The sequence below is a fragment of the Lepisma saccharinum genome, chromosome 17 (genome assembly GCF_977018435.1).
Source record: "Lepisma saccharinum chromosome 17, izLepSacc3.1, whole genome shotgun sequence".
In the NCBI taxonomy this organism is placed as follows: domain Eukaryota; kingdom Metazoa; phylum Arthropoda; class Insecta; order Zygentoma; family Lepismatidae; genus Lepisma; species Lepisma saccharinum.
This window is the reverse complement of record NC_139245.1, coordinates 12,745,360-12,759,066: the sequence shown is the minus strand read 5'-3', so window position 1 is coordinate 12,759,066 and position 13,707 is coordinate 12,745,360. Positions and strand designations below refer to the sequence as shown.

Genomic DNA, 13,707 nt, shown 5'->3' with positions numbered 1-13,707 from the left:
AAGTTAAAATATACAAAACGGTAATTTTGCCTGTAGTATTATATGGTTGTGAAACTTGGTCCCTTACATTGAAAGAGGAACATAAATTGAGAGTATTTGAAAATAAGATCCTTAGCAGAATATTTGGACCTAAAAGGGATGAGGAGACAGGTGAGTGGAGAAGGTTACATAATTTAGAACTACATAATTTACATTCATGTCCAGATATTATTAGAATGATTAAATCAAGAAGACTTAGGTGGGCAGGTCATGTGGCACGAATGGGAGAGGAAAGAGGAGTCTACAGATTCTTGTTGGGAAACCTGATGGTAAAAGACCTGTAGGAAGGCCAGGACAAAGATGGACGGATAACATTAAGATGGACCTAAAGGAAATCAGTAGGGATGGAAAAGAGTATATAGATCATGCTCAGGATAGGGACAGATGGAAGGCATGTGTTGCTGTAGCCATGAACCTTCGGGTTTAAGAAGGCTAGAGAGTTAGTTAGTTATCAATCAATCTTTAACTCTAATGTATCTACAGCTGTCTGTTTTCAAAAATCCTATACATATAATTCTTTCACTTTGAGGAGTATATCAGTTTATCAACACTTAATTTTTCCAATATATGTATTTGCTTCGTAATCAGAAAAAATATGACAAGAAATATTACTAAACAATTGTGCAGAGACGTATTGTTTTATTTGCTTTCTCAGATTGATGTTACTGCATTAGAAAGAGTGATTGTATAAATTATATCAGCACAGCATTTATTTCTATCATTTCATAATTCAAACACAAAAAATAAAGTCTGTTCATTATAAAAACAAGTACATACCATATTATACAGACATATATCCACTTTATACATAGAAACTTCACCTTAGTGTCATTGTAATGAACATCCTTTCATGGGTATTTACAGTAGAATCAAGATTTTTTGTATTAATAACAGTAAGCAAGAAATAACATTAAAAAAAAGGTTGTATAAGTAGCATCATGTTCATATTCACTTTTTATTATTCTTTTTAGGGAAAAAAATATCTCACTAACTTTCCTGAATAAGAGAAGCACAGGTTTTGCATTAAGTTATCTATGCCCCATATATAAACACGCCAGTCCTCTTAAACAGTGCAAAAGTGACAGATTAACTCCCAACAGAACTATTTACGATGCCCATGCTTCTAGTTCTTTCATATCATCATCAATTTCCTCTTCTTTTTGTTCTGTAAAAAGAAACGCAAACATTATGTTCACACACAATATGAGTACAAGTTATTATAATTTATGTTTCATTTGATGATTTACGTGGGCCAGTCAAAAAATTTTGGTACAGGGATATTTTCTTGCAACGGGTTGGCAACACTGCAGACATGTAACGTGACGTAGCGGCATTGACGTGTCAGTTGGAGGTTGCTTGCTAACCAGTCGTGAACATGTTTCGGCAACTGCAGGTGGCGTCCAAAGTGGAAGTGCGTGCAGTGATTCGGTTTTTGTGGGCAAGAGGGTGTAACTGCACAGAAATTTATCGGCAGGTGCATGAAGTGTATGGTGAAAATGCAATATCACGTCAAGCTATCGCAAAGTGGTGCACCATGTTTGAGAACGGACGTACAGATATCAACGACATTTACCGTGATGGAAGACCATCAACTTTGACAAATGCGGAGATCAGCACTCACGTGAATGAACTCATTCTTGCAAACAGACAAAATCACAAATGAACTCTGTATATCACATGGAAGTGTGCATACGATCATTCCATAAAGTTTGTGCGCGATGGGTGCCTCAGCTATTGATGGACGAACACAAATGGAAGCATTTTGACAGTGCTTATGCATTTCTGAAACGTTATCAACATGAAGGACAGGAGTTATTGGAGAAAATTGTGACCAGAGACGAGTCATGGGTTCATCATTTCTCACCTGAAATAAAACGCAGCTCCCTCGAGTGGAAACATCCCCAACTCGAATAAAGTGCCGAACAGTTCCATCTGCAGGGAAGGTAATGCTGATGCTGTTTTTCGACAGAGTAGGTGTGGTGTATACCAAATTCATGCTGAAAGGTGCCACTATTAATGCATCGTCTTATTGTGACCAGGTAAACTTTCGAAAGGCATTGTGCTCCTGTATGACAATGCGAGACCGCATGCGGCAAGACTAATGTTGGATCTTCTGAGCATGTTTCGGCAAGAAGTATGGGATCACCCCCCTTACAGCCCAGATCTGGCACCTTGTGAATTCCATGTTTTTGGACCCATGAAAGAAGGACTTGCAAAGCGACAATATCACTCGGATGACAAGGTGCATGCTGCAACCCGTCAATGGTTATCGGACGTTGGACGTGACTCCTTCGCAGCAGGCATAGACAAACTTGTGACACGCCTCGACAAATGTTTAAATAAAGGAAGTGACTACGTTGAAAAGTAGCTTCTGTATGGAAGTTTCATGAACGTTCGCTCATGGTTTGTTTTCTCATGCTGTGCAACTAACTTTTTGACTGACCCACGTACATTATTACGAGGTGCCTTTAAGTTCTAAGGTCTTCTAATTTATTTTTAAAAATGTACTCACCTCAGAAAGTTGAAACTATCGTCACTTCACAACATAATGACCCTCTAGACGGACAAATTTTTAACAAAGCTGGTGCCACAATAGCATGGCCTCTGCAAACGCTTCTTTAGGGGCCTGTTTTGTGAACTGTACAATCGCTCATGCAAGAGCAGAACAGCTTGAAAATGTGTGACCATGGAGAGACTGTCTTTGAGTATGGACAGAGCATGTGGATGTGGAATCATTTGAAATTTGTTTCCCATGAAACATGTGAAAATGGCCCTTTCAGCTGCAGCCTTTTCTTTCTGTTTCTCTTGCAATGCCATAAGCAACTTGGTCCTCAAAAAAGGTACCAGTCACTGTGGTACCCTCAGGAAGCAATGAATGAGTATAAAGCCTTCGCTGTTCCAAAACATCATTTTCTCAGCAATAGTGGTAACGAACTGCTGGTTCATGGTTGAGGCTCCCTTGGTTTGTTTTCACATGTGGCCTTCCTTAAACTGTTGCACCCACAAACTCACATTTTTCCATGACCACCACAGCATGTCTCAGTCCACGCAGGTGAAGAAAATTGATAATAACAGTACCAAAAACATGTCCCTCACTAGACAGCGCCACTGGCTTCCTATGAACTGGACCGTGCTGCCATTTGGCCTCATCAACCTTCAAGACTGGATGCTTCTTCTCAAACAACTCTCATGTTTATAACTGGTTCTATTCATGAAAAAATTAAAGAGACCTTAGAATATGAATGCACCTCGTATTTTAATACCAATTTTTTTTTCATTTATTTATTATAATAAACCTCCCATATAACCAAATGGTTAGTGATCTTGCCCTTGCTCGAGTGATCCTGGTTTTTATTCCTGGTGGAAGCAAATAGTACTATGTATGATCTAGAAAACAGTAGTGATGGGATCATGCTGATCATGCGTGATCCAACGACAAATTCAAGGCCCGGGGAAGTGAATATCAATGTATCTGTATCGGAAAGAATTAGCTGGAATATAAATCACTGACATCACATGACACTTTCACGTAGCCTATATAGAGCCTTCCCGATGCCACAGTGGTAGCGTCGTCGCCTTGAAATGAAGGGGTCCCAGGTTTGATACCCGGTGGAGGCACATAGTGGTTTGGATCCCACTTTAAACTGTAGGTCCAGTCCCAATTAGCCTTTCTGTGCATAAGAAAGACTTAAAATAAAAACTCAAATGTAGCCTATACACCTTGGAAATGCATAATTTTCATTATTCCTGCAACAATGGTGAGGGGAGAAATGGATTTTTTTATTCAATGATTAATTCATTTGAAATTATGAATATTTTAAAGCAAAACTGTGGTGAGATTGCTGTGGTAGAGTTACAATGGAAAATTTGTATATTAAAATTAATAAATATTCTGAACTAATTAAATTCTGAATTATTACAATTTTGAAGTATTGGTATTGGTTCAAAGTAGTATCGACGGAGCCCTAATTGTAACTCATTAAAATGTTGGTGAACAGTGTTGCTCAAGCTGAGAGAAAATTTACCACTAAATGCATTGCTCTAACACGTAATGGATGTTATATTAGTAATAAAAATTTGCTGAAAGAATGATGAATATAAGGCTTACAAAATTTTCAAACACTATTAAAATTCTATTTACCCCTTATCATTATAGTCTGACAGACTTGTCAGTTGAACTAATTTTTTTTGGTGACAATGGTGGGTATCAAACATACCATAAAGCTGAGAAATACAGAGTGGAACATCAAATTTAAGTTTTTCAGGGAACCAAGACATTAAAACTTAAAATGCAGGAAAACATAAAATCTGGGAAATTTTTATAACTTGTTGCTGTATTGGGACCATGAAAATCAAATGTATAATGCGGGAAAACTTAAAACTCGGCTCCAATGTTAAATTTTGTCATTCGTTGGTCACAGTGATTGAATTATGCTCTTTTCATACATTCACACATGCAGTTGTCAATCACCCCCTCTTCCTAAGAAATTCCAAATCATGAACTGCACATATAATTCCTTTGCATCTCCAATTTTCATTAAGCTAAACTTACAAACATAGTATGAGCGCTCAAGAAATTTGTTCTTACTAGTGTTCGGCAATACATCATCATGATATTTTAGCTATATATATATCATGTTGGCAATAAATCGTCATGGTATTTGGCAATATATATATCGTGTTGGCGATATATTGTCACAATATTTGGCGATATATATCATGTGGGCAAAATATCGTCACAATATTTTAGCAATATATATATCGTGTTGGCAATATATCATCACGATATCGAAAAAATATTGCATCGTATCGTCTGTCATGATATTTTCTTGGCAATATATCATGATATCAAATTTCCGATATTGTCCATCCCTAGTTCTTAGTACTCCAATACTTACTGGCTGGCCTGGCCCTGCTTGGCTCCGCTGCTGGCACTGCAGGCAGTTCGGAAGGAACATTAGTACCAACACCTAGTAATTCCTTCTCTAGTTCCTCATGCTCCAATTCTTCTAATTCTTTCTCCAATTCATCCTGAAAAGGAAGGAAACAATTCTTATTTAAAACTTGAAACACTTGTTTTCTCCCCCCTGAAACAAGCTCATGCCCTTATTTACTTCACAATATGTTCACATCTGGTATTTTTCTTATTTAGCTTGTCTGTGTGCTTATGCTCTGGGCCTGGAACCCATGAAGCAAAGGCGTGCATAAAGGAGAAGGGGGAGAAAGCATGCTTGGTATCTGCAACCACTTCCCCTCTCATGCATTCATTGTCGAACACATGGGCCCTCTTGAGTCACTACTTGCACAGAGATGTGTTTTTGTTTCTCGCTCCAGAGATTCTTGAGACAGAATATAGTTTAATCGTAACATGACAATTACTTGAAATTGATGAAAGGACACTCACAAATGAACACCAATGTCCATGTGAGATTGAATTGACCAGTCAATGAGTTCAACTGCAGAGATGACATATTCATATTTTCTAATGGATGCTATTATAATTATGATGCAATATGGTAGGGATGTACCAAAGCCGATTACAGATGTATGAAAATCGGCCGAAATTGACACATCGGAATCGGCAAAAATCCGATATTTAAACCAGTACAGATTATACTAGAGTTTTTACCTTCTAATAAGTTTTATATTCTAGTTTTGTAAGATTTATTGAAAATTTGGTTATGATTTGTCATTATTGTAGAGTTTTTGTAATAAAATTATTGCAAACTCATTCAGAGGATCAACCTAACTATAAATCGGAAATAAAACGGTACATTGCTGAACCAGGATCTGCTGTTGTATTGGAAATTCAAAAATGAATATTCAAACTTGAAGCAAGTCCTGAGAAAATACTTGGGCATACCTGCTGCATCAGTATTCAGTGATTGAGTGTTCAGTGTTGCTGAACACATTTGAGATAAGAGAAGAAGTAGGTTACTTCCTGAAGTGCTTCCAAACCTCATGTTTCTGAATTGAATCTGGCAGAACAGGAATTCATTTTGCATTTCAAAGAACTGCTTGTGTACTAATGTTTAATCTCTTGAGAATCCATGTTCTTCTTAAAGGTTCACATAACATTTTGTAGATGCAAATGTACATTCGCATCTCTTGAGAATATATATGTATATACATATGATATGCAATAGAAATGTACATAGCAAATTTATTTTTGTCATGCTGAAAATAACATCCCATTTCTGTTTAATAATCTTATTTATCGGAATCAGTTAAATATAGGCATCGGTTCCAAAAATTATTGGTGTGTACATCGGCATCGGTAAATTTTCAGCTTCGTCACATCCCTACAATATGGTATTTATTCAGAATATTTAATTGTGAAGATTTGTATTCATCATGAAATTTACATATTGTAATTGTTATGATTAATGAGTTTATTTTTCTTAGTTTATTTGTGATTTTACTTATTGCAAACTATGTGGCGGGTCAAACCAACAATTAATGTAATGTTGTCATTTAAAATAAATCCATTCTATTTGCAACATACATAAATCATCAGTACCATCAGCAACTATAATACTACTACTACTAATAATAATAATAAAGTTCATATTTCAGTCGAATTTTGATTTGATAGTTAAATAACGCTATGTAAGAAAAGAGTTTCCTGTCATCCTACATCCACTACAAATGCAACACACACAAACATTGACAAGTTACTTAATTCAGTTTTAAACAATACTTCTACTCATGAATTAATCAGAAGCAATCCTCTAATCGAAGGATATTCAGAAACTGTTTGATCATTAATTCATTTTTTACACTTTTATGCTTCAACTATGAAGATACAAAATAGAGAATTTCTCTATTGGAAAAAGTACAAAGACACATTAAAAATTGTTTGACTCTATAGAATAGGACTTACCTCATCTATATCTTGACCAAAGGCTACAGGATTGGAAATTGCATCCGATATTTCCCGAGCAACATCCTGTTGTTCAGCAATATCATCCATCATGTCATGAACCTTGTCCACATCCCTGCAGGAAAACGACGAAAATAAATAAATAACACACTTGATGAAATACATTAAAACAAATGCCAATACATTGAGAATCAATTAATTCATAGGACAAGGTATGTCAATTTGGTATACTTAGTACCATTTACATTAACATAATATGTAATTTTATTTCCCAACACATTTCTGCCACTTCTGGCTAATTGCAACAATGAGGACGAGTGATGATTAGGTGAAATTGATGAAGGGACATTTACTAAGAACACCCATGCCAGGGTTTTGAACCTGGGAACTTGTTCAAATAAATGGGTTTGGGTGAGGAAGTCACCCTGGAAGGGTAAAAGCAAACAGAGTATGGTGCTGAATCACATTATGACACGTTTTTCAAGCACTTTATGCAAAATATCTGAATATGACGTGTGTTATACCTTCTGTAAAACGCATACGCAACCTGGGATAAAGAAATAAAAAAATACTTACAAATTTTTCTGATTTTAGGCCTCTGCCGTCTTTCTTTAGTGGTTGTGATGATAATTTTTTCACCTCCTTCTTTATTGATATTTTTCTTTCCAGAATCAAATACAGGCTGACATAACTTTTACAAAGTTTCATAATAACAAATGTGAATGGTTTTTAGACTATATTGTCTGATTTTATCTCATTATTGAATAATTCGAAAGCAAAATAGATTTTAAAAAATCGCTACTATGTTGAGATATGGTTTGTTATGGTGAACAATAGATGGCTCTGGACTTATGACTATTTTTTTAAACATTTATCTTTATTGTTTCTGAATGTTTTACTGTGGTAGAAATAAGTTATCTTGATATTTTTTACAGAATTTAGGCTTTTATTTAAAATTGATAAGATAACCACATGTAAAAAGATAAAGTTTAATTTCTAATTGCCATAAAGAAAAATGTATGTAATTCCGGAGCGATTTTACAATACCGGGAATTTCTCCATTTTATTTGAAAGTCGGCATACTCACCAATTTTGGCCCACTAATCATGAATCTGCAGTTAAAATTTGGCGCTCACACGGGTAAATAGCAAAATAATCAAAATTAAGTGCTTATTTCTACACCCTCGATTTCGGACTTTTTTTTGTTTTTTTGAGAACATTATGTGATGCTAATTGCGAAGAACATAAATCTGGAGCGTAGAAAGAACTATTTACCAATGTATACCCGACTGAAGTTCAGATATTGCCGTTTGAAATTTTTGAGTCCAAATTTCCCACCGATTCCGGGCTCCGCCCCTGGGGTAATTGACATAACAGAACATAAATCTGGAGCACAGAAAGAAATATGCACCACATTAACGATCTTTTCAGTGCTTTCCACCTCCATTCTTCCACGATCAATGATCCCCAAATGAAATAGTAACAATGTGGCAACGCTGTAACAGCAACAAGTACGCAACGAATACCTAACCTCGCTTGTCCACATCAAATATGGCTACCACAGTAGTGTATGGATAATCATACCGGTGTTAATTCCACACAAATCAGGAATTTCTATACGTGAGCGCCAAATTTTAACTGCAGATTCGTGATTAGGAGGCCCAAATTAGTAAGGATCCGAAATTTCAAACAAATTGAAATTTCCTGTATTGTTAAATTATACCATAATTCCTTTTATAGAAGTACAAGAAGGCTTTCTTGCCAAATGGTTCCCATATGAAAATCATTTGCGTGATATTGATGTAACATCACCTCCAAAACAAGGGCTGAGAATGTGTGATGCCCTAAACTCCTCGTTTCCCTATATGCCTTCATGGCACTGTGCACAGCGAACTTTACCTTTTCAAGATGTATTATTAAGTACAAGTGGTACTAGAGCACACAAGTTCCAAATTCTCCTTCATGTAGCTTCTAACTCAGCATGTTACTGGTTGCATTTGGAAATTTACATACAGCACACTAGTAATTTTTACCTTAAATCCTTTGCATTTTGCATATACTGATACATGGTAGGAAATATATGTTGCATTGTTGAAGGTTACATGTTAAATGCCTGGAAGCAATTAGTCTTCATTGAATATTTCTGGTACTGCAACAAGGTGGAGAAAACTTCCCTTGTACTTGTAGGCAGCACCAAGATCTGGACTCTTACTACGAGGAGTGTGATTTTATCATTGTTACTATTATACACACATCAACACTTCAAGGGGGATGTTTGGATGAGGCTTGGGGTTATCTGCTCCTATGGTTTAACATGGTGACAATGAGACAGCTGGGGAGATTGTTTGTGAACATCTCCTCCTAGCTTTGAGCACTGTACTCATCTAATATAGTATATATAATAGGGATGGGACCGATTAATCGGTACTCTATCGGTATCGGCCGATATAGGCATATCGGTAAAATTACCGATTATTTTACCGATCCGATATATTGATTATTATCTCATAATTTAGTGCAAAATTCTGCCATTTTGTTGTAATTTTTATGGATAATATTCATGCCCTACTTTCTAAAAAAATAAATGTCTAAATATACAATTTATCTTGCACTGCAGTCACCTTGAAACACACATTTATTAAAGAGGTCAGTGAACCTTTCAGGTTCTTCAAGGACCATTTCTAATTTAATATCGGATCGGTAGAATATCGGTTATTGGTATCGGTACTTTATCGGTATCGGCCAAAATTTCATATCGACCCATCCCTAATATTATATATATATTCTATTTTTATGAATATAAACTTTGACAAGAGTGTACTGCATAACAGAAAGACCTGCTTAGAAGAGGAATCTTATGTTTTGGTTAGTTTGTCCTTTATTATTACACCTCAAGGATTCATTCACTTCTTCCCATGTGTAAAGATGTACATATGTTGTGTTGGTGTGTCCAATTAAATAATTATTTGACAGTAATGAAGATGTACTTAGGCTTGTGTATTTTTGCATCTTCTATTATGTTTTGTCCTATATACATAAAAAAACACCATTGCAAAACATCCAAAAAATATAAAGAATAATATGGACAGGGTAACATGTACATTTTTTTGTTGCAATTGACATGTTATATTCATTCCATATATTTCCATTAAACCCAAAGTAGGAATCATATTATGATTTGATTTATTTTACTTCGCCTTTTGTGCCTCTTGGCTAATTTGCGAAGATGGGGATGAGATGATGAAATTGATGAATGGACATTTACAAACAACTAAGTCCTAGTGGGATTCGACCCAGGACCCCTAGTGTTGCAGCGCGATGTGCTAACCACTCGGCCACGGGGTCTGGCTAGGAATCATATTATGTTGTCTTATGGAACAGGTGTTTTAGTTCGATTCTAGTGTGTTTGACCACCATCTGTGCAAACACTTAATGTATACATCCAATCCAGCTAGAAAGAATTACTCTCATCTTACAAAGAAATTAAAAATTTTGCTTGTCACATTTTTTTTAAATGCCAGTGGTTAGGACATCGTGCTCCAATGCCAGGGGTCCCGGGTTCAATTCCCGGCCTGGGCATGGATAATTGTGGGTGTCCATTCATCAATTTCATAACATCATCACTCATCCCCATCTTCGCAGATTAGCCCAAAGTGGCTAATAAATAAAATAAAGCAAATCAATCAATCAATCACTTTTTTTAAATAACTAAAAAAATGAGTTTGTGGAGCCTAATTTCCACGTTACGTATTTCTGGACAAATGTTCCTGCAAACAAGGTAAAACAAATTTGAGACGTTTCGTGGAGATTGAAATTTTAATCAACTTCTTAATCCTTGACAGATTGATTGAATTTTTGTTATTTTGCATTGATTTTGTACAAATTGTAACAAAGGGACACTCACAAAACACACCCAGGTCAGGATTCAAACCCAGGATCCCTGGCATTGCAGTATGCTGTGCTAATCACTTTGCTACCGAGGTTGGCAATTCCATAATCTTAAACATGCATTGGTCAGTAAAAATAAAATATTTTAAATGCCATTTAACTTGACCATGATTACAGAGGGAAATAAAAGCAAATTATGAAAGGAACTTCAAATTAAACAAGTAAGAAACGTACATATGCTGGTGTGCATCCTTCAGTGCTTTAGCTGCTTCATTCATAGTCTGCAGAACTGCTGTATTAGTGTTAGCTCCTTCCAAGGCCTCACGTTGCATTTCTATTGTTGATAAAGTTCCGTCTATTTGTTGTAGCTGCTTCTCATATCTCTTTTTCCTTTTTAAAGCTTGAATTGCAACTGAAATTTGAGAGAGAAAAAAGGCATGAAAGAAATGTTAAAACAAATATATAACCAGAGCATACCTATTTTAGTATTTTTCACACAAGAGCCTCCGGTACTAATCTGATATTCCCCGGACAGATTTCTTCATTTTTACAGAAGAAACTACTTACGGTAATAAGTTCATGTAGCATTGTCTAACATCTTGAAGGTGTTTTGTGTGATGTGGGAATGTTTCATAGCGGAAATTCATGTTCTTTGTTGAAAATTAATTCTCTGACGGACAATAGCATTTGGCACGTACACCTTCGTAGATCATCATCCGTTGTGATTGTGTTTTGTTCATGTTCATTGGGTGTCCAGTGTTTCGAACTGTCTGTGTTTGCAACGAACCTTAGAAACACGACGTGTCGTGGATGTGTGGTGAAATTCGTAGGCTACCGGGTGTGGAAGATCCAGTGGATTTTTTAATTGAACACGGGATCATGAAGAAAGGAAAGGAATGTCAAAAATGTGGCAGTGAATGTAAGCTACTCGTTAGAAGTAATGGGCTGTGGGTATATGCTTAATATGACGTTTAATATTCGCAATTATTTCCAATTTCTAGATCCTGATACTAACACGACACCAAATTTTAACTATGTTTCCTAACCTAACAGAACTAACCCAACCACGTGCCAATGGTTCGTGGGGCTAGCGCCAATGGTTCACAATTATTTCCAATTTCTAGATCCTGATACTAACACGACACCAAATTTTAACTATATATCCTAACCTAACAGAACTAACCTATCCACGTGCCAATGATTCGTGGGGCTAGCTATTCTCCGTCGGAGAATTAATTTTCAACGAACAACATGAATTTCAGCTATGAAACATTCCCACATCACACAAAACACCTTCCTGATGTTCGACAATGCTACAGGAACTTATTACGGTAAGTAGTTTCTTCTGTAAAAATAAATAAATGTGTCCGAAGGATAGTAAACAAGTACCAATATTTTTTTTAAAAAGTCCTGATTAAGAAAAACAAAAACTGAGTGACTAGCTTCACCAGGTGGTGCATTTATTTTCATGTCAGAAAAAAGTACTTGTCTTCCTTGCACACCAAGGAGATGAAAAAATGTTGCAAGGTGTTCAGATATAGAGTGCTGGTCCTAATGTCACATGACATGGGTATGTAGGGGTATTACATTCCAAAATGCTTTCATGGTTGGGTTAGGCAGATCAGGTTTTAGGCTGTTAGCATTAAAATTACTGCAATAAATACTTGCGACAAGTGATGTATTTCACGTTTTCGGTACTTTCCACTATTCTCATCACCTGGTGAAAGCAGTTACGGGCAATAAAATTGAATAAAATAAAACTGTTGAAATGTAGGCCTAGTAATGTTGCCTAACATGCAATAGCTTATCATATCTGAATTATTGCTTCTGTGATAACGTTCTCATGTAACCTTATGTGCTCGAAGAAAAACGTCTGCATCTGGACAGCATTTCAAACAGACATGCAACAAAAATCGTGCAACTTCTTAACCGGAGCGATTTTACAATACAGGGAATTTCTCCATTTTGTTTGAAATTCGGCATACTCACTAATTTTGGCCCCCTAATCACGAATCTGCAGTCAAAATTTGGCGCTCACACGTGGAAATAGCAAAATAATCGAAATTAAGTTCTTATTTCCACACCCTCGATTTCCGAATTTCCCGCCGGTTCCGGGCTCCGCCCCTGGGGTAATCGACCTACCGCCCCCAACCGCTATCGCGGCCCCGCCTCCGCTCCGCTTCGCTCCGCTTCGCTCCGCTCCGGCTTCCCGCCTATATCTATAGACTCCCTGTTAAGGGCATGTTAGAAAGTGGCCGATTCACCTGCCCCCAAATAAGCGCCAAATTTATACGTGAGCGCCAAATTTTAAGTGCAGATTCGTGATTAGGAGACCCAAATTAGTAAGTAACCGAAAATTCAAACAAATTGGAGAAATTCCCTGTATTGTTAAATTATACCGCAAATTTCAGCAACAGTAATTTCTATCTAACGAAAATATACCTGTCAAATACATTTAATCAAATTACACTTCATGATATACATACAAAACAATACACACACCTCGTTTATTTTTTGAGCCATTCTTTTTCGCAGTATCTAACTCCTGTACAATTTTCTTTTCCAGAAAGTCCTGTTTTTTCATAAGCATTTCTTCTGTTTCACGCAATTTCTGAATCGCCTCGCCTGTAGTAATAGGCTTATCGCCTTTTTTGCCACCAAACATTTTGTTTAGGAAACTCATGTTGACTGTTAAAATAAAAAAAAGATGCCAGTAAATATAAAGAGTACAAAACTTTTCACAATGAAATTGCTCTTCTGTCTCTCAGCTGCAATTTTCACCACATATCAGAGAAACACAATTCAATTTTCAGCCACAACAAATTCTTCTTTGCTTGCCCACAACATTACCGGAAGTTCAGTTGCGATTACGAAAAATGACGTCATACAAACGACCT

The 13,707-nt window shown here is 36.4% G+C and overlaps 1 protein-coding gene across 1 annotated transcript; it reads right to left on the bottom strand.

Annotated features, from left to right (window-relative positions):
- Positions 1 to 658: 658 nt before the first annotated feature.
- On the bottom strand, positions 659 to 13,671 carry LOC146001185 (charged multivesicular body protein 4b-like). The gene is made up of 5 exons (XM_083138480.1): positions 13,313 to 13,671; positions 11,045 to 11,222; positions 6,923 to 7,037; positions 4,938 to 5,070; positions 659 to 1,204 (listed from the first exon to the last, which is right to left on the bottom strand). The coding sequence occupies exons 1-5, from the start codon at positions 13,491 to 13,493 to the stop codon at positions 1,146 to 1,148; spliced, it is 666 nt and encodes a 221-aa protein (XP_082994606.1). The 5' UTR covers positions 13,494 to 13,671; the 3' UTR covers positions 659 to 1,145.
- Between the last annotated feature and the right edge of the window lie 36 nt (positions 13,672 to 13,707).

Coding starts and splice junctions, on each gene's coding strand:
- LOC146001185 (XM_083138480.1), bottom strand. CDS start 13,493: ATGAGTTTCCTAAACAAAATGTTTGGTGGCAAAAAAGGCGATAAGCCT. Junction 11,223..13,312: donor TGGCTCAAAAAATAAACGAG/GTGTGTGTATTG, acceptor CTCAAATTTCAG/TTGCAATTCAAGCTTTAAAA. Junction 7,038..11,044: donor AAGGATGCACACCAGCATAT/GTACGTTTCTTA, acceptor GTTTTCCTGCAG/GGATGTGGACAAGGTTCATG.